This window comes from Hylobates moloch, unplaced genomic scaffold (assembly GCF_009828535.3).
Source record: "Hylobates moloch isolate HMO894 unplaced genomic scaffold, HMol_V3 SCAFFOLD_1, whole genome shotgun sequence".
Classification (NCBI taxonomy): domain Eukaryota; kingdom Metazoa; phylum Chordata; class Mammalia; order Primates; family Hylobatidae; genus Hylobates; species Hylobates moloch.
The window spans coordinates 96,836,244-96,855,035 of NW_026652276.1; the positions used below are offsets into that span (position 1 = coordinate 96,836,244).

At 52.2% G+C, this 18,792-nt stretch overlaps 1 protein-coding gene across 3 annotated transcripts in view; it reads left to right on the plus strand.

Moving 5' to 3' along the window:
- DAGLB (diacylglycerol lipase beta) overlaps positions 1-16,424 on the plus strand; it is a 36,836-nt gene extending 20,412 nt beyond the window's left edge. For all 3 annotated transcript variants that reach the window (XM_032755848.2, XM_032755851.2, XM_032755849.2), the window contains 8 exons: positions 893-976; positions 3,818-3,895; positions 8,331-8,411; positions 8,491-8,618; positions 12,205-12,273; positions 12,356-12,428; positions 15,166-15,416; positions 15,505-16,424. In XM_032755848.2, coding sequence (XP_032611739.2) covers positions 893-976; positions 3,818-3,895; positions 8,331-8,411; positions 8,491-8,618; positions 12,205-12,273; positions 12,356-12,428; positions 15,166-15,416; positions 15,505-15,703 — 963 coding nt within the window. In that variant the 3' untranslated portion in view covers positions 15,704-16,424. The remainder of the gene's footprint in view (positions 1-892; positions 977-3,817; positions 3,896-8,330; positions 8,412-8,490; positions 8,619-12,204; positions 12,274-12,355; positions 12,429-15,165; positions 15,417-15,504) is intronic.
- The last annotated feature ends 2,368 nt before the right edge of the window (positions 16,425-18,792 follow it).

Consider the following 18,792-nt stretch of genomic DNA (forward strand, 5'->3'; position numbering starts at 1 on the left):
TGAGCAGCAGTGAAGTCTCTCAGTAGTAATCCTACATGGCCTTCTGGGGTTTGTATCGTCCTGGGTCGTGAGCTCCATCAGTAGTGTAGTGTAGCGGGTCTGGCACTCTGGGGGGGTCACCGTCACCTGGGGAGAAGCTGCAAAAGCCAGCTGTGGACCGGGCACAGCGGCTCACACCTGTAATCCCAGCACTTTGAGAGGCTGAGGTGGGTGGATCACAAGGTCAGGAGTTCGAGACCAGCCTGGCCAGTATGGTGAAACCCCATCTCTACCAAAAATACAAAACTTAGCTGGGCGTGGTGGCGTGGGCTTGTAGTCTCTGCTGGTCGGGAGGCTGAGGCATGAGAATCACTTGAATCCGGGAGGCGGAGGTTACAGTGAGTCGAGATCGCGCCATTGCACTCCAGCCTAGGCGACAGAGCAAGACTCTGTCTCAAAAAAAAAAAAAGCCAGCTGTGTGTGGCTGCAGTGCTGTGTGCTCAGTGTCGCTCGGTGTCTCTCCAGGTGATTCTCGTACGCACCGCAGCGGGAGGCCTGCTGGTGCAGATCGGTGGCTCTCACACCTTGCTGCCCAATAGAACCTCTTGAGGAGCTTTTAAAACTGCTGACGTCCAGGCCGCACCCTGGGTCAGTTAAATCCGAATCTCTGGGGAGGTCAGAGAGAGGCTAAGAAAACAAAGATCCTTTTTCATGTAGAGCAGCGTGGTTTATGAAGGCCAGTCCTTGCCAGAGTGAGTCCCACTGTGTAGTGAGCATGAGTGGAGAGGTGGTGTCCCCTCCTCTCCGTGCTGCAGGAATTGGGCTGTCATCGCAGACACTGCAGGGCTCTAACTTTGCATGCTGGTGCATGTGTTCACTGTTTAGGCCCCATGCTTGTTTCTTGCTCCTGCAGGTTTACGAGCTGCCGTTTTTAGTGGCTCTGGATCACAGGAAAGAGTCTGTTGTGGTTGCTGTGAGGGGGACCATGTCTCTGCAGGTAACGTTGGAACCTGACTTTCCAGCCCTGGGAGTGGGGTGCAGGAGCGGGATCCCACAGATGCTCGGCTGGGGAAAACTGTCAGTAACCACATGAGACACAGGGGAAAATGGTGAGGACAGAAAATGAGGATGTGAGCCTGGGGTTGGGAAATACTCCCTTTGCAAAAAGGGATGAAGCTGTTTCGTCTTCACTGAGAACTGTCAGCAGCAGAGCAGCCGGCAGGTTGGCCCCCCCGCCACAGGAGCTCCCAAAGGGCACCTGCTTGACCCCCTCCTGCCTAACTTCCCTGTGCCCAGCCAGGCCCCACACCCGGGAGTCCTCCCGGGGAATTCCTGCACCAGAGCCAGATGGCGGCAGTGAGTCAGTCTTGCTGCTGAGAGTCACGCCCCCGGCCACCAGCCCCACTGCAGGCTCTGGGTTTGGATCCTCACAGACCCTCGTGGCCTGCCCTTCTCCAGGTGCGGCCAGGACTGCCTATATCCATCCCCAGCCCGTGGCCCCTCTTCTATCTTCCTCAGTCCATACTCCTGGGCCCCTTGGAGATGCCAGGCGATGCTTTCCTTGTCGAAGCTTGCTTCTCTCCATTCCGGTTTCCTCCTGGCCACTCCTCAGTCTCACTTCCCGTTCTTTTCTGCTGACGCAGAAAATGAGTTGAGACTCCAGAGCCTGTGCACTCAGCCCTCTTCTGCTCCTGACTGGCTCTGGGGCGTGCCCTGTTCACGTAAGCTCTGCCATCGTCCCCCCGTTGCCCATTTAAGAAGCAGCGGCACCTGTAATTCCAGCAGTTTGGGAGGCCGAGGCGGGTGGATCACGAGGTCAAGAGATCAAGACCATCCTGGCCAACATGGTGAAACCTCGTCTCTACTAAAAATACAAAAAATTAGCCAGGCATGGTGGCGGGCGCCTGTAGTCCCAGATACTCAGGAGGCTGAGGCAGGAGAATCACTTGAACCCGGGAGACAGAGGTTGCAGTGAGCTGAGATTGCACCACTGCACTCCAGCCTGGAGACAGTGAGACTCCGTCTCAAAAAAAAAAAAAAAAAAAAAAAAAAAAAGCCAGCCATGGTGGCGGGCACCTGTAGTCCCAGATACTCAGGAGGCTGAGGCAGGAGAATTGCTTGAACCCGGGAGGTGGAGGTTGCAGTGAGCTGAGATTGCGCCATTGCACTCCAGCCTGGCGACAGAGTGAGACTCCGTCTCACAAGAAGCAGTGGCGTCGTCTGTGGTTTCTGTGCACCCTGTCTGCTGTGTGTGAAGTTCCTGCCCCAGCCTGTGTGGCCCTCTCTCCATTTCCAGCGCCATGGCCCTGCTTCTGGCCCCAGTCCTCTAGCTTCCCATCTCCATCCTTGTCTAGTCTCATATCCCCAGTCTGTTTGATTGTTTGTTTGTTTCTGAGACAGGGTCTCGCTCTGTTGCCCAGGGTGGAGTATGATGGTACAGTCACCTCACTGCAGCCTCCACCTCCTGGGCTCAAGTGATCCTCCTGCCTCAGCCTCTCAAGTAGTTGGGACTACAGGCATGTGCTACTACACCCAGCTAATTTTTTCTATTTTTGTAGAGACAGGATCTCACTATGTTGCCCAGGCTGGTCTCACACTCCTGGGCTGTAGCCATCCACTCACCTCAGCGTCTGCCCATTGTCCTGTCCTCCAAGGACTCACTCTAGAACACGGGTCAGATCTTACCCTCCTGCTCAGAAACCTCCAGTGGCTTCCCATTGCCTTTATTGATTTATCTTTAAATTTTCTTTTTTAAATTCCAACTTTTATTTTAGATTCAGAGGGTACATGTGCAGATTTGTAGCTGGGTATACTGCGTGATGCTGAGGTTTGGGGTACTGTTGATCCCGTCTCCCCGGTACTGAGCATAGTACCCAGTGGTTAGGTTTTCAGCCCTTCCCCCGCCCTCCTCTAGTAGCCCCAGTGTCTATTGTCCCCTCTTTGTGTCCATGAATACCCAATGTTGAGCTTCCACTGTCACATCAGACCATGCGGTGTTTTCTTTTCTGGGTCTGCGTTAATTCGCTGAGGATGATGGCCTGCAGCTGCATCCGTTGCTGCAGAGGACGTGATTCTGCGCTTTTCTATGGCTGGGCCCACTGTCTTTAACATCAAGTTTGTGTCTCTTATCATAGCTCTGGGTGTTTTACCCAGCAGCCTCCCCCACGCCCACTCTGCAGCCTGGACGCCAGTGCCGGGGCCTCCAGCCCAGCAGCACAGCACTCGCCTGTGGACCTTTTCAAATATGGCTGGTGTGGGGCCACGCCCAGGGCCCCAGCCAGTGGGTCCTGCTCCCCCTGTGGGGAGGACGCCGCCTGGCCTCTCTGCTTTCACAACAGCCTCTTCCTTCAGCTCTGGCTCTGGCGTCACCTCCTCCAGGGAGCCACCCCTGCGCCTGGGTTGTGCCCTGTCCTCTGACTTGGCACCGCCTGGCCCTTGCTGCGGCGCTAGTCTGGGCCTCCTCCTCTCCACAGTTTCACCTGTTACAGGGCTCCTGAGGACAGGAACCAGGCTTTATTCAAAACCCTGGTACAGGCTCTGTGCCGCGGGGTCCTTAGAATATGTGTGTGTGATGGGGAAGGCGCAGGGCATGTCTTAGGCACACTCCATGGTCCCCTCCACCCTTCACGCCTGGCCCAGAGCTGGTCGTGCCATCGGGGCCCCCAGGAGCCACCGCTGGGTTTCCCTCCTGAGTTTAGGGTTCAGTCCCAGGACTGAACCAGGAGACGGTGCCATCCCTGCCATCCTCCACAGAAGTGTCAGGAGCAGGGACCACCTGTCATTCTCCCACCCTGCCTATCACAGGCTGACGGCCGCTTCTGCAACGCCCTTTTTACAGGATGTCCTTACGGACCTGTCAGCGGAGAGCGAGGTGCTGGACGTGGAGTGTGAGGTGCAGGACCGCCTGGCACACAAGGTACGAGCGCGGGCTCATGTGTCTGTCCTGTGAATGCTGACCGCGCAGCAGATGGGCGCCTCAGGCCAGGGGCTGCACAGAGCCCGCGCTGCCTGTTCCTCCTGTGCTGATTCTCACAGCAGCCCTGGGAGGCTGTGGGATTTCGTTTGTTCTAAGAGAGAGAAGCCTGTTCAGAGAGCACGAGTACCTTGCCTGGAGTCGCATGGCTACTGGAATAAGTAGCAGGTTGGGCATTTGAGCCCAGCTCTGTGGCTTTTCCTTCTCTCTGTGTGTGTTTTCTGAGAGGCAGTCTCCCTGTGTTGCCCAGGCTGGTCTTGACCTCCTGGGCTCAAGTAATCCTCCTGCCTCAGCCTCCCAGAGTGTTGGGATTAAGGGCGTGAGCCACCACACCCAGCCTCTGAATTAATTCAAGTAGTACATTCTGATGGTGAAGAAAAGCTTCATCAAAGCTCAGAGCAGCAGAGAGCGCACCAGGCCCTCAGGAGGCAGGCCCACCCCATGGGCGCTCTGCCGGGTCATTCACATGTTCTCTGTGCAGATGGCAGATGGCACGGTGCCAGGCTCACAGTTTCATGCTCACTGTGCTATGGGTGTGAGGCTGCCTCAGCTCCTCCCAAAGGAATGAAAACCCCCTCCCCAGAGTAGAGGGGTGGAGGTTTCTAGTTTTGGGGGTTTCCTATAACTGTGGTGAGATATTTCTGACACACATTGGTCAGTTTCACTGTTCGTTGGTCGTTAGTGTGCAGTTCCGGGCATCCAGCGCGTTCACAGTGCCGTGTGCCCGTGTCCAGTCTCAGCACCCCCAACACAAGCTCTGAACTCATCACCACTCACTTCCCCTTCTTCCCTTCCACGGCCTCTGGGAGCCTCTGTTCTACTTTGTCTCTACACGTCGTCTCTTCTGGGAACCCCACAGAAGGATTTGTCCTTTTGTCACTGGCCTGTTTCTTTTTTTTTGAGATGGAGTCTTGCTCTGTCATCCAGGCTGGAGTGCAGTGGTGCCATCACAGCTCACTGCAGCCTCTGCCTCCCAGGTTCAAGCAATTCTTCTGTCTTAGCCTCCCAAGTAGCTGGGACCACAAGCGCACGTCACCACACCCAGCTGATTTTTGTATTTTTAGTAGCGATGTTAGCCAGGATGGTCTCAATCTCTTGACCTCATGATCCACCCACCTCAGCCTCCCAAATTGCTAGGATTACAGGTGTGAGCCACCACACCTGGACTGTTTTTGTTTTTGAGACAGGGTCTCGTTCTGTCACCCAGGCTGGAGTGCAGTGGTGCGATCATAGCTCACTGCAGCCTCCATCTCCCAGGCTCAAGTGATCTTCCCACCTCAGCCTCACAAGTAGCTGGGATTACAGGCGTGTGCCACCATACCTGGCTAATTTTCTATTTTTTATTTTGTAGAGATGGGGTCTCGCTATGTTGCCCAGACTGGTCTTGAATCTCCTGGGCTCAAGCAGTCCTCTTGCCTCAGTCTCCCAAAGTGCTGGGATTGCAGGCATGAGCCACCACGCCCAGCCCTTTGCTTTTTTGTATGCCAGTTCACAAAAGACTCCAGTTTGACTGTTACTGGGCGTGTGTGAGGAAAGGAGGAACTGTAAGCCTTAGTACAGAGATGCCCCAGAAAGCCGTCAGGGGCCAGGGGGCTTGGCCTGGGTGGATCTGCTCAGGCAAAGGCTTTATGTGACCAGAAGCTGAGGACCCCCGGCCTGGCTGGCAGCTGAGGCCCCCACATGCTGGGTTCATATTTTAGTGACAGTTCATCCCTTGGGTCGGGAAGGCTGCCGCTGAGGGCCTGTCCTGTGCTCTTGGCTTCATTTGTGCCAAGTCGCGCTGAGTTTGGCTCTGACGCTGTCCACAGTAATCGGACTCCAAACCTGTGTGGCCGAAAGGGCCTCGGCATTTGTTGTTGGATATGCGCCGGGGAGGCTCGCCAGCAGCAGCTTAGTCCACGTCCTGCTGGGCTCTGCCTGCCCGGCACCAGCCACAGGGTAGGTGCCCAGTGAGTGTGGCCTGGAGTTGACTGCATCCCACCGTCGCAGGAGAGAGAAAGGGCATCTGGGGATTTGTTAAGAAGTGCTGTCAGGGCCGGGTGCAGTGGCTCGCACCTGTAATCCCAGCACTTTGAGGTCAGGAGTTTGAGACCAGCCTGGCCAACACGGTAAAACCCCATCTCTACTGAAAATACAAAAATTAGCGGGTGTGGTGGTGAGCGCCTGTAATTCCAGCTACTCGGGAGGCTGAGGCAGGAGAATCACTTGAACCCAAGACTCCGTCTCAAAAACAAAGTGCCATTTGAATGCACATAGAGTGTGCCTTTTTAAAAGTTTTCTTATATGATGGCTGGGTTCAGCATTCTACTTGCAGAATTATTTAATTCTTAGAAACTTGTAGTTGCAGCCAGGTGCGGTAGCTCACGCCTGTAATCCCAGCACTTTGGGAGGCTGAGGCGGGCAGATCATGAGGTCAGGAGATCGAGACCATCCTGGCTAACACGGTGAAACCCCGTCTCTACTAAAAATACAAAAAAATTAGCTGGGCGTGGTGGCGGGCGCCTGTAGTCCCAGCTATTTGGGAGGCTGAGGCAGGAGAATGGCATGAACCCGGGAGGCGGAGCTTGCAGTGAGCCAAGATTGCACCACTACACTCCAGCCTGGGTGACAGAGCAAGACTCCATCTTAAAAAAAAAAAAAAAACAAAAAAAGAAACTTGTAGTTGCATTAGGGATGACCAAAAAGAATCTCCCATCTTCTGTGGGGTTTCCTCTACCCCATCCTGTTAGAATATTAGCTGCATGGGACAGGGGCCAGGCCCGCTTTTCTCCGAGCCCAGCACAGGAGCACGGTGATGAAGCATTTTGAAGATATTTTTGATTGACAGGGTCATTTCTTCCCTGGCACTGCTTTTCTTTTTTAAAAAATTTTTTGAGGGCTTAACTGCATGTAGGGAATGGCTTTATTTTTTTTCTTTTATTTATTATTTTTATAATGATTATTTTTCAGAAACAGAGTCTCACTGTGCCACCCAGGCTGGAGTGCTGTGGTGCAATCATAGTTCACTGTAACCTTGAATTCCTGGGCTCAAGTGATCCTCCTGCCTCAGCCTCCCAAAGTGTTGGGATTACAGGCATGAGCCACCTGCTTAATTTTCAAGAAGCCTGTTTCAGAGGACAGATGTATATGTTAGAAAATTTTAAATTTTTGCTGGGCACAGTGGCTCACATCTGTAATCTCAGCACTTTGGGAGGCTCAGGCGGGCGGATCACGAGGTCAGGAGTTTGAGACTAGCCTGGCCAACATGGTGAAACCCTGTCTCTACTAAAAATACAAAAATTAGCTGGGCGTGGTGGCGGGTGCCTATAATCCCAGTTACTCAGGAGGCTGAGGCAGGAGAATCGCTTGAACCCGGGAGGCAGAGGTTGCAGTGAGCCGAGATGGCACCACTGCACTCCAGCCTGGGCAATAGAGCAAGACTCTGTCATTCATTCATTCATTCATTCATAAATAAATAAATAAAATTTTATTTACTTTTTGAAGCTAAAGCCAAACCTGACCGCCCTAAAACTCACTTCTGATGGTTTAGTTTTATCTTTGCAGGAACAGTGGGATGCTTATCAGTGTCTTTGATTCAGAACTTCATGGATTTTGTAGTTGTTTTAGAGAAATGGGGTCTTGCTATGTTGCCCAGGCTGGTCTCAACCTCATGCGCTCCAGTGATCTTCCTGCCTCCGCCTCCCAAATAGCTCGGATTGCAGGTGTGAGCCACTTGGCGCAGTTCTAGAACTTTATGTTTAAATGTTATTTAAAAAGTCTAAATCTGACCAGCCATAGGAACTTGGCTGAAGTAAATTGTGATATGTTCACACAGCACAAAACGGTGTAGCCACAGAAAAAGCCATAGAAATGTATCTGTGGAAAGATGTTTGGTTGTTTTGGGTTTTTTTTTTTTGAGACTGTCTCACTCTACTGCCCAGTGGTACGATGATAACTCACTGCAGCCTGAACTTTCTGTGCTCAAGCCACCCTCCCACCTCAGCCTCCCGAGTAGCTGGACTATAGGCGCTCGCCACCAAGCCCTGTTAATTTTTTTTTTTTTAGTAGAATCAGGATCCAGGCTGGTCTTGTATTTTTATTTTAGTAGAGACTATGTCGCCCAGGCTGGTCTTGAACTCCTGGGCTCAAGTGTCCTCCTGCCTTGGCCTCCCAAAGAGCTGGGATTAGAAGCGTGTGCCACCGCACCTGGCACCTGCTTCATGTCAGGCCCTGTGCAAGGTGCCAGGAGCACAGCCATGCACAATGGACGTGGCTGCTGATCCTGCAATCTCAGATCCCAGGAGATACTCACACATCAGTGCACAGCGTCATCCCACCTTGAGTCTCCACTGGGCCTGCCTTGTCTGAGGATTAACGGTCACCTTCTCTGTCTTTTTAGGGTATTTCTCAAGCTGCCAGATACGTTTACCGACGACTCATCAACGACGGGATTTTGAGCCAAGCCTTCAGCATTGCTCCTGTGAGATCTTTGTTCTTTCCTTGTCCTCTCTGGAGCTGTTGTTTTTACCCTTCACCTCATTCTACTGTCTGTCCTCTAGGAGTACCGGCTGGTCATCGTGGGCCACAGCCTTGGGGGCGGGGCGGCCGCCCTGCTGGCCACCATGCTCAGAGCCGCCTACCCGCAGGTCAGGTGCTACGCCTTCTCCCCGCCCCGGGGTCTGTGGAGGTGAGCCTTTGTTTTCCTGCTCCAACAGCTCGCTACTTACAAGTCATGTGGTCAAGACTCATTTTTTTTTCTTTTATTTTCCTGAGACAGAGTCTTGCTCTGTCGCCCAGGCTGGAGTTCAGTGGCATGATCTTGGCTCACTGCAAGCTCCACCTCCCAGGTTCAAGCGGTTCTTCTGCCTCAGCCTCCCAAGTTGCAGGGACTACAGGCGCCCGCCACCATGCCAGCTAATTTTTGTATTTTTAGTAGTGGCGGGGTTTCACCATGTTGGGCAGGCTGGTCTCGAACTCCTGACCTCAAGTGATCCGCCCGCCTCGGCCTCCCAAAGTGCAGAGATTACAGGTGTGAGCCATCATACCCAGCTGAGGTTTGTGTTTTGAAGCGCTATTTCACAGAAGAAAGTCTGTCTAGCCTTTCTTAGACCTATCTGACCATACCTGTAATTTCCTAAATGATTTAATTCTAAGAGTCTTTTTTCAAGCAAACTTCAGTTTTTAGAGCAGTTTTAGGTTGACAGCAAAACTGAGCAGGAGGTTGTAGGGATTTCTCATACCCTCCCTCCCCACAAGCATGCACAGCCTCCCCCATTCTCACAGCCCCGGCAGAGGGGTCTGGTTGGTGACATCCATGCGCCTGGTGGGCACATTGCCCAGAGCCCATAGTGTGCTGAGCACTCCCTCTCGGGGGGGGCATATGCCGCGGGTGGGGACACATACATAATGGACATGTTTAAAGACATTTTTATGAGTTTCAAAATTACTCTTTTTTTTTTTTTGAGACAGAGTGTTGCCCTGTTGCCCAGGCTGGACTGCAATAGCGTGATCTTGGCTCACTGCAACCTCCGTCTCCCAGGTTCAAGCGATTCTCCTGTCTCAGCCTCCTGAGTAGCTGGGACTACAGGCACCTGCCACCACACCTGGCTAATTTTTTGTATTTTTTTTTAGTAGAGACGGGTTACACCATGTTAGCCGGGATGGTCTCGATCTCCTGTCTTCTGACCTCGTGATCCGCCCACCTCAGCCTCCCAAAGTGGTGGGATTACAGACATGAGCCACCACGCCTGGCTGAAAAGTACATTTTTTTTTTGCTGATTCAGCATACTGACTGTTCTGTGTAACCTTTTGCCGTGATTATAAAGGAAAATTATACCACTTTATTTCATTAAAATGAAATAAAGGCCAAGCGTGGTGGCTCATGCCTGTAATCCCGGCCCTTTGGGATGATTAAAAAGTAAGTCCGTAAAGAACAAAAAGAGCTTTTCTTTGCATACTTGGTTTCTTTGACGTATAGTTCACACAGGAAAAAAACAGGAGAATGTATAAGTGCTTAAATCTTTCCCTTGATATAGCAGTGTTCAGAATAATGAATTGTTGCCTAGCAGTCCACAGAGGCAGACATTAATTTTTTTTAAACTTAAAAACTTCAGTCGTCTGTTTTCTTGCTGTCTTTTTTTTTTTTATTGTTGACACAGAGTGTCACTCAGTCTCCCCGGCTGGAGTGCAGTGGCACAGTCATGGCTCGCTATAGCCTCTGCCTCCTGTGCCCAGGTGATCTTCAGGCCTCAGCCTCCCAAGTAGCTGGGACCACAGGCGCACACCACCACATCCAGCTAATTTTTGTAAGGAACAGGGTCTTGCTATGTTGCCCAGGCTGGTCTTGAACTCCTGGGCCCAAGTGATCCTCCTGCCTCAGCCTCCCAGAGTGCTAGGATTAAAGGTGTTGAGCACTGTGCCTGGCCTCATTTTCTTGCTTTCTGGTACAACAGAATATTCTCAAGTTTTGGGCTTGAAATGAGCAAGTATTTTTTTTTTTTCCATCGTCCATATCTGGAATCAACCGTTTCTCCAAGGAATATTGGTTCCTTTTAGCGGGAAATGGTATTTCTGAACTGAAATCGGGGCACTGGTAGTTCTCATTACCACAGGGCTGGTCATAATTTCCAGGCCTTTTCATTGGAAAGAGGTAGGAAAGGCTTTTGTTACACCAAAGAGAAAATGTAACCGTAGTGTACAGTGATACTTAAAGATCAGGAGGCTGGGCATGGTGGGTCACAGCTGTAATCCCAGCACTTTGGGAGGCTGAGGCAGGAGGATCACTTGAGCCCAGGAGATCGAGACCAGCCTGGGCAACATAGAAAGACCCCGTTCCTTACAAAAAGTAGCTGGACGTGGTGACGCGTGCCTGTGGTCCCAGCTACCCGGGAGGCTGAGGCAGTAGGATTGCCTGAACCCAGGACGAAGAGGTTGCGGTGAGCCGAGATCGTGCCACTGCACTCCAGCCTGGGTGACAGAGCTAGACTCTGTCTCAAAAGAAAAAAAAAAAAAAAAAATTGACGGGTGTGGTGGCTCACACCTGTAATCCCAGCACTTTGGGAAGCCAAGGCCGGCAGATCACGAGGTCAGGAATCAAGACCATCCTGGCTAACATGGTGAAACCCCATCTCTACTAAACATACAAAAAATTAGCTGGGCGTGGTGGTGGGCACCTGTAGTCCCAGCTACTTGGGAGGCTGAGGCAGGAGAATGGCGTGAACCCGGGAGGTGGAGGTTGCAGTGAGCTGAGATTGTGCCACTGCACTCCAGCCTGGGAGACAGAGCGAGACTCCGTCTCAAAAAAAAAAAAAAAAAAAGTCCTTTCTATCACCTGAGAGGTAGAATATGGTGGTTTTGACTGGCGTTTCCATTATGTCCATGGCTGGAAAGAAGTGTGTCTGTGTTCCTCTCCTCCTGTTGATGAAAGGCTGCACCTTCTCTCTGCTCTTCCGCCTCTAGTCGTGGCTATTCACTTTCACCGCAAGTCCTGAGATGACCCCACAGCCCTCCTCCTTCTCCCAGCTGTGCGGGACCCACTATTGTGTGACTCATTGTTGGGAGCTGAAGGCAGCTCTGTGGATGGGTATTTGGAGGCTCCCAGCCTCTGCCAGTGCAGGTTCCGCCGCAGTGAATCGCCTGTTGCCTCTGCCACTTCATTTTTGCTGGGGCATCTTTTTTTTTTTTTGAGATGGAGTCTTGCTCTGTCGCCCAGGCTGGAGTGCAGTGGCGTGATCTCAGTTCACTGCTGGTTCCGCCTCCCCGGTTCACGCCATTCTCCTGCCTCAGCCTCCTGAGTAGCTGGGACTACAGGCGCCCGCCACCACGCCTGGCTAGTTTTTTGTATTTTTAGTAGAGACGGGGTTTTACCGTATTAGCCAGGATGGTTTCGATCTCCTGACCTTGTGATCCACCCGCCTCAGCCTCCCAAAGTGCTGGGATTACAGGCGTGAGCCACCGCACCCGGCCGCCGGTGCATCGGAGTCTTCCAAGCGCGGTTTCTGGGTCAAAGGACAGATCCATGTGTTTGGTCCGCCTTGATGTCCAATTTGCGGTTTTAGCTGCGGGGCGTCTCTGTTCAACAGATATTGTGGCTTTAGTGCGATCTGGCCAGTGAATCGCCGTAACTGAAGTTTCCCCTCCCCTCCCTTTAGAGAAGAGAGAACAGAGCTGAGGCCTGGGAACCTAACCCCTCAGTGTTACTGATTTCTTTCGTGGAAGCCCTTGTGGGCAGTGTCATCGTAAAGCTAACATCCTCTCCCTGTTTGGAATTTCAGCAAAGCTCTGCATGAGTATTCTCAGAGCTTCATCGTGTCGCTCGTCCTGGGGAAGGATGTGATTCCCAGGTAAGCCCACCTGGTGCTGCGCCCGGGGCTGGGGGGTTAGGAGTGCCGGGTCCCAGCCTCAGTGTGCCTCTTTGCTAAACAGGCTCAGTGTGACCAACTTGGAAGATCTGAAGAGAAGACTCTTGCGAGTGGTGGCGCACTGCAATAAACCCAAGGTAGGCGGGTGCCTTGTTGAGAGGCTCTGCAGGACACGGGGCCTGTCCCTGAGATCCTGTGGAGAGCCGGGAGGAATTGCACCCTCAGTGCAGGGCACTCTCTATGCTGTTGCTGGAAGTTCTCCTTCCACCCTCTGATCAGATTCTGGGCTAGGACTCTGTGATGTCTAAGAAAGCAAATGGCTGCAGCAAGTGCGGGAAATGTCACAGGGAGGAAACAGGATCTGGGCTGGGCGCTGTGGTGCACGCCTGGAATCCCAGCATCTCAGGAGGCCAAGGCAGGAGGATCCCTTGAGGCCAACCTGGGCAACACAACAAGACCCTGTCTCTATTCTAAAAAAAAAGAAAGAAAATACTCTGGAGGAACTATCCGTTTGATTTTGCTTTCTGACAAACTTCTTAGTCCTGTCTTGTGACTAACAGTATGTTAATGTCTTTTGGCTTTGTTGTCCGAAAGCTTAGGAAGCGAGGCTGCCATATAGAGCTTAAGAGGTACGGGCACATTTATCTACACTGTGGATATCATGCAGTTATTAAAATGGTGATATGTGTCCACATCAAGGATTTTTTAACATGGTGGTAGAAATTTATGTCTGCTGGCCGGGCGCGGTGGGTCACGCCTGTAATCCCAGCACTTTGGGAGGCTAAGGCGGGCGGATCACCTGAATCAGGAGTTTGAGACCAGCCTGGTCGACATGGCAAAACCCCATCTCTGGCCGGGCGTGGTGGCTCACGCCTGTAATCCCAGCACTTTGGGAGGCCGAGGCGGGCGGATCACGAGGTCAGGAGATCGAGACCATCCTGGCTAACACGGTGAAACCCTGTCTCTACTAAAAATACAAAAAATTAGCCGGGCGAGGTGGCAGGCGCCTGTAGTCCCAGCTACGCGGGAGGCTGAGGCAGGAGAATGGCGTGAACCCCGGGGGGCGGAGCCTGCAGTGAGCCGAGATCGCGCCACTGCACTCCAGCCTGGGTGAAAGAGCGAGACTCCGTCTCAAAAACAAAAACAACAACAACAACAAAAAAAACCCCGTCTCTAGTAAAAATACAAAAATGAGCCAGGGGTGGTGGGTGCCTGTAATCCCAGCTACTTGGGAGGCTGAGGCAGAAGAATCGCTTAAACCCAGGAGGCAGAGGTTGCATGAGCCAAGATTGCACCACTGCACTCCAGCCTGTGGGATAGTGAGGCTCTGTCTCCAAAAAGAAGAAATTTATGTCGGCCGATAGAGATAGATATCCATTGAAAAGTTCAAAAGAAAAAAAACTTAAAAATTATTCTTAAGAGATATGACTGATGGCAGAGAGTGGAGACAAGGAGATACAGATATATGAATTTTGACAAAAATTTGAAAATACATATGCCAAGTGTGGTTTTGTTTAGTGTGGGTAGAGATGATTTTTACTTGTTTAACCCCTTTGTTTTCTGACCTTTCTCATGGTTTTGTTCCTAATCAGAAAGAAGAAACACAATTTAAATTTTTCTCCTTACCAATTACCTCCCTCAGTTTTTTCTTTTTTGAGACAGGGTCTCGCTCTGTCACCCAGGCTGGAGTGCAGTGGCGCAGTCTTGGCACATTGCAGCCTCCCAAGTTCAAGTGATCCTCCCACCTCAGCCTCCTGAGTAGCTGGGACTACACTGCAGGCACGTGCCACCACACCTGGCTAATTTTTGTATTTTTTGTAGAGACAGGGTCTCACCATGTTGCCCAGGCTGGTCTCAAACTTCTGGGCTGAGGCAATCTGCTTGCCTTGACCTCCCAAAGTGCTGGGATTACAGGTGTGAGCCACTGCTGTGCCCAGCCTAAAATTTTTTTTAGAAATTAATATCTAGGCCGGGCCCGGTGGCCCACGCCTGTAATCCCAGCACTTTGGGAGGCTGAGGTGGGCGGATCACCTGAGGTCAGGAGTTTGAGACAAGCCTGACCAACATGGAGAAACCCCGTCTCTACTAAAAATACAAAAAATTAGGCCGGGCACGGTGGCTCATGCCTGTAATCCCAGCACTTTGGGAGGCCGAGGCGGGTGGATCACGAGGTCAGGAGATTGAGACCACGGTGAAACCCCATCTCTATTAAAAATACCAAAAATTAGCCGGGCGTGGTGGCGGGCGCCTGTAGTCCCAGCTACTCTGGAGACTGAGGCAGGAGAAAGGCGTGAACCCAGGAGGCGGAGCTTGCAGTGAGCTGAGATTGCGCCACTGCACTTCAGTCTGGGTGACAGAGTGAGACTCCGTCTCAAAAAAAAAAAAAAATTAGCCGGGCATGGTGGCAGGAACCTGTAATCCCAGCTGCTCAGTAGGCTGAGGTAGGAGAATCGCTTGAACCTGGGAGGCAGACTGTGGTACCAAGATCACGCCACTGCACTCCAGCCCATAGAAATTAATATATGCCTTTCAGGGAAGGGTAAAACTGATTTCCAGAATTGCCGGAATATAATTAAGGGAAATATCCCTCACAGTCTGTATGGCTTAGTTTTTAATATTGCTCCACGTGTGATGGTTTTACTGCCCAAGAGAGAGCCCACACTCACGATCTGTGACTAGGCACGGGCGTTGGTCCTGAGCCGAGGTGGCTGCCACCCAAGCACAGCTTGCCGGTGCATCTTTGATGGTCTTTCAAGCGCGGTTTCTAGGTCAAAGGGCAGAAGATCCCTGTGCCTGGTCCACCTTGGTGTTTCGGGAGGTCTCGGGTGACAGAGGGTGAGTGACAGCATTCTACTGCTTGGGTCTCGCCCTCAGTACAAGATCTTGTTGCACGGTTTGTGGTACGAACTGTTTGGAGGAAACCCCAACAACTTTCCCACGGAGCTGGATGGGGGCGACCAGGAAGTCCTGACACAGCCTCTTCTGGGGGAGCAGAGCCTACTGACGCGCTGGTCCCCAGCCTGCAGCTTCTCCAGTGACTCCCCACTGGACTCTTCTCCCAAGTACCCCCCTCTCTACCCTCCCGGCAGGATCATCCACCTGCAGGAGGAGGGCACCTCGGGGCGGTGAGTGCGGTGTGGTGGGCAAGCAGGAGGAGCGCGGGGTCGGCCCTGGGGCCGCTTGGGAGTTGATGTCTCGTCTTTTCTGCTTCAGGTTTGGCTGCTGCTCTGCTGCTCACTATAGCGCCAAGTGGTCACACGAAGCGGAATTCAGCAAAATACTCATAGGTCCGAAGATGCTCACCGACCACATGCCAGACATCCTGATGCGGGCCTTGGACAGCCTGGTCTCCGACAGAGCGGCCTGCGTCTCCTGTCCAGCACAGGGGGTCTCCCGTGTGGACGTGGCCTGACCAGGGCCACTGGAAACTGTCCCAGGAACGATTTTGTCCTTAAACTGACTTACCATCCGAGGAGTTCCCATGACGCCAAAACAGCATATGTCCATCAACAGGAATCAGATGGGAACAGAATTCCATGGTCTCAATGACTTAACAGTTTATATGAAGTCATTGTGGCCATAACCGTAGCAGAAGCAGCGAGCACGCTCAGGTGATAGGAGGACTCCTGAGACCCAGCGACCGTGGAGACAGCCTCGGGAAGCCCTGACCCGCGGATGGATCCCTTGGCTGTCTGAGGACTGCTCCAGAAGAGCAGGAATCCAGGGCCCACCCAGAAGGCCGGGAACAGATCCTTAGCCTCCCAGCCCCAAGGCAGCCCTTTCAGCCAACTCGGTTTACAGGCGGGGTTTGTTTTTCAAACTGAGCTTCCTGGCTGTGCAAATGGAACTGTTGTGAGGGTGTGGGCTGGGGTTTTCTCCTGGGTGTCACCAAGGGCAGCCCTGGGCTCTGGCTGGGGATGAAGATGAAACCTGATCAGGGAAGTGAGTGGAGCCCCCGGCCCCGCCCTGCTGAGCCACAGTCCCCCAGCCTGTTCCCACCGCCCAGTTGTTTCATTGTGTCCGCATCAAGAGTTGCTGATTGAATTCTTGCTACTCTTCTGGCTCTAGGGTCGGCCAGTGGATTCAGGAGTTAAAACAATAAAGCGCGCATCACAGTAGCGCCTGTGTGTACAGCCGCATGCTCTCTTATTGGGGATTTCCAGGTAGCGCTAATATACTGGGTGGTTGTAGGACAATGATGTTTCCAGGTTTTTTTTAAACCCTGGGTTTCTGGCTACAGATGGAAGACTGCACAAGCACTGATTTCACCCCCTCTGCCACCGGAAGCCCAACAGAATGACAGGAGAGATTTCTCCAAAAAAGCACAGACCCACAGGATGGGAAAAGACACCCCAACAGTCAGAGGACGCGCAGTACAGAACCTTAAGGGGGAAGGAAAGACATGAACTGACCCCAGCTTACAAGACCCTAGGCAGCTGTGAAGTGGGGCTGATGCAGACAAGCCCAGCTAAAGAGCAGGTTTGCTGGAAAGCGGGAAGAAACCTGGCCCATCGTTTGCTCTGAGGTGGAAGGTGGGGACTGGGCACAAGCACAGTTGAGGGAAGGAGACTGTGCCCCTCCTGGATCCCCAAGTCTTCAAGGAGAAGATTCTCCTGGGAAATCTGACCTCAGAAGACACCTCTTTGGGGCCTCTCTGCTGTCACAGCCATGCCACCTTACAGCTGTGTAAAGCCTGCAAAGGGCCCTTTAAAAACGTCAGGCCAGGCGCAGTGGCTCACGCCTGTAATCCCAGCACTTTGGGAGGCTGAGGCAGACACTTGAGTCCACGAGTTCACAGCTGCAGTAAGCTGCGGTCACTCTGCACTGCACTCCAGCCTGAGTGACAGAGTAAGACCCTGTCTCACAGAAATAAAAAAGTACAACTTTAATTGAAATGCTGTAAGAGGCTGAGTACAGTGGTTCACGCCTGTAATCCCAGCACTTTGGGGAGGACAAAGTGGGCGGATCACCTGAGGTCAGGAGTTTGAGACCAGCCTGGCCAACATGGTGAAAACCCCTGTCTCTACTAAAAATACAAAAATTAGCCAGGAGAGGTGATGCGCACCTATAGCCCCAGCTATTCAGGAGACTGTGGCAGGAGAATCGCTTGAACCTGGGAGGCGGAGGTTGCAGTGAGCTGAGATCATGCCACTGCATTCCAGCCTGGACAACAGAGCGAGACTCCGCCTCAAAAAAAAAAATAAGTAAATAGCCAGGCGTGGCGGCAGGTACCTGTAATCTCAGCTACTCGGGAGGTGAGACAGGAGAATGGCTTGAGCCCAGGAGGCGGAGGCTGCAGTGAGCCGAGATCGTGCCACTGCATTATTCCAGCTTCGGCGACAGAGCAAGACTGTCTCCAAAAAAAAAAAAAAAAAAAATGCTGTAGCAGCGTCCAACTGCTACAAGCTTTGTTTCTAAACCCAATTCCTGCACTCACCTAGTGTCACAAAGGTACAAGATGGACTCGCTACATGATGTGACCCTCCTAGGGAACTGTTTCCAACTTCAATCTTTAAGCATGAGCCAAGGACTGCTGACACTAGAGGAACAAGACACCAAAAGAAACAGATGATGTGGGCAGAAGCTCCTAATGACCCATGCCATGGCTTGGGACTCAGAGAAAGCGCGGTGACTCAGAACTGACCCTGGAGGCTCACAGTGGGGAGAGCGGAGAAGAGCTCCTGAAGATGAAAAGCATCAGACAAAATCCAAAGCTCGGACGACAAACCAGGAAAAGAAAAAGGTTACGAGGCCACTCGAGGTCTGACATCTGAGTTTGAAAGTCACAAGTTTCCAAGATGGAAAGAGGCCACCAAGCGCACAGCATGATGGATAAAATAAACCCTAGGATGTGGAAGAGAAAAGGACAATCTCACAAGATTTAAGAAAAAAATACATCCCAACAGAAATGGCTAAGAAAGATCATGGAAGAACTGCCTTCAGAATTCTGAAGGGACTAGGTGCAGTGGCTCAGGCCTGTAATCATTCCATTTTGGGAGGCCAAAGTGGGAGGACTGCTTGAGCTCAAGGCAAGTGTGGGCAACACAGCAAGACCCCGTCTCTACCAAAAAAAAAAAAAAAAAAAATTTTTTTTTTTTTTTTTGAGATGGGAGTCTCACTATTGTTGCCCAAGCTGGAGCGCAGTGGCGTGATCTCGGCTCACTGCAACCTCGTCTCCCGGGTTCAAGCAATTCTCCTGCTTCAAGCCCCTAAGTAGCTGGGATTACAGGCATGCACCACCACGCCTGGCTGATTTTTGTATTTTTAGTAGAGACGAGGTCTCACCATGTTGGCCAGGCTGGTCTCGAACCCCTGACCTCAAAAGATCTGCCCACCTTGGCCTCCCAAAGTGCTGGGATTACAGGAGTGAGCCACTGCGCCTGGCCAAAAATAAATTTTTTTAACCAAAGGGAGGCTGGGTGCAGTGGGCCAAGACTGTAGTCCCAGCTACTTGAGAGCCTGCAGTGGGAAGATCACTTGAGCCCAGGAGTTTGAGTCTAA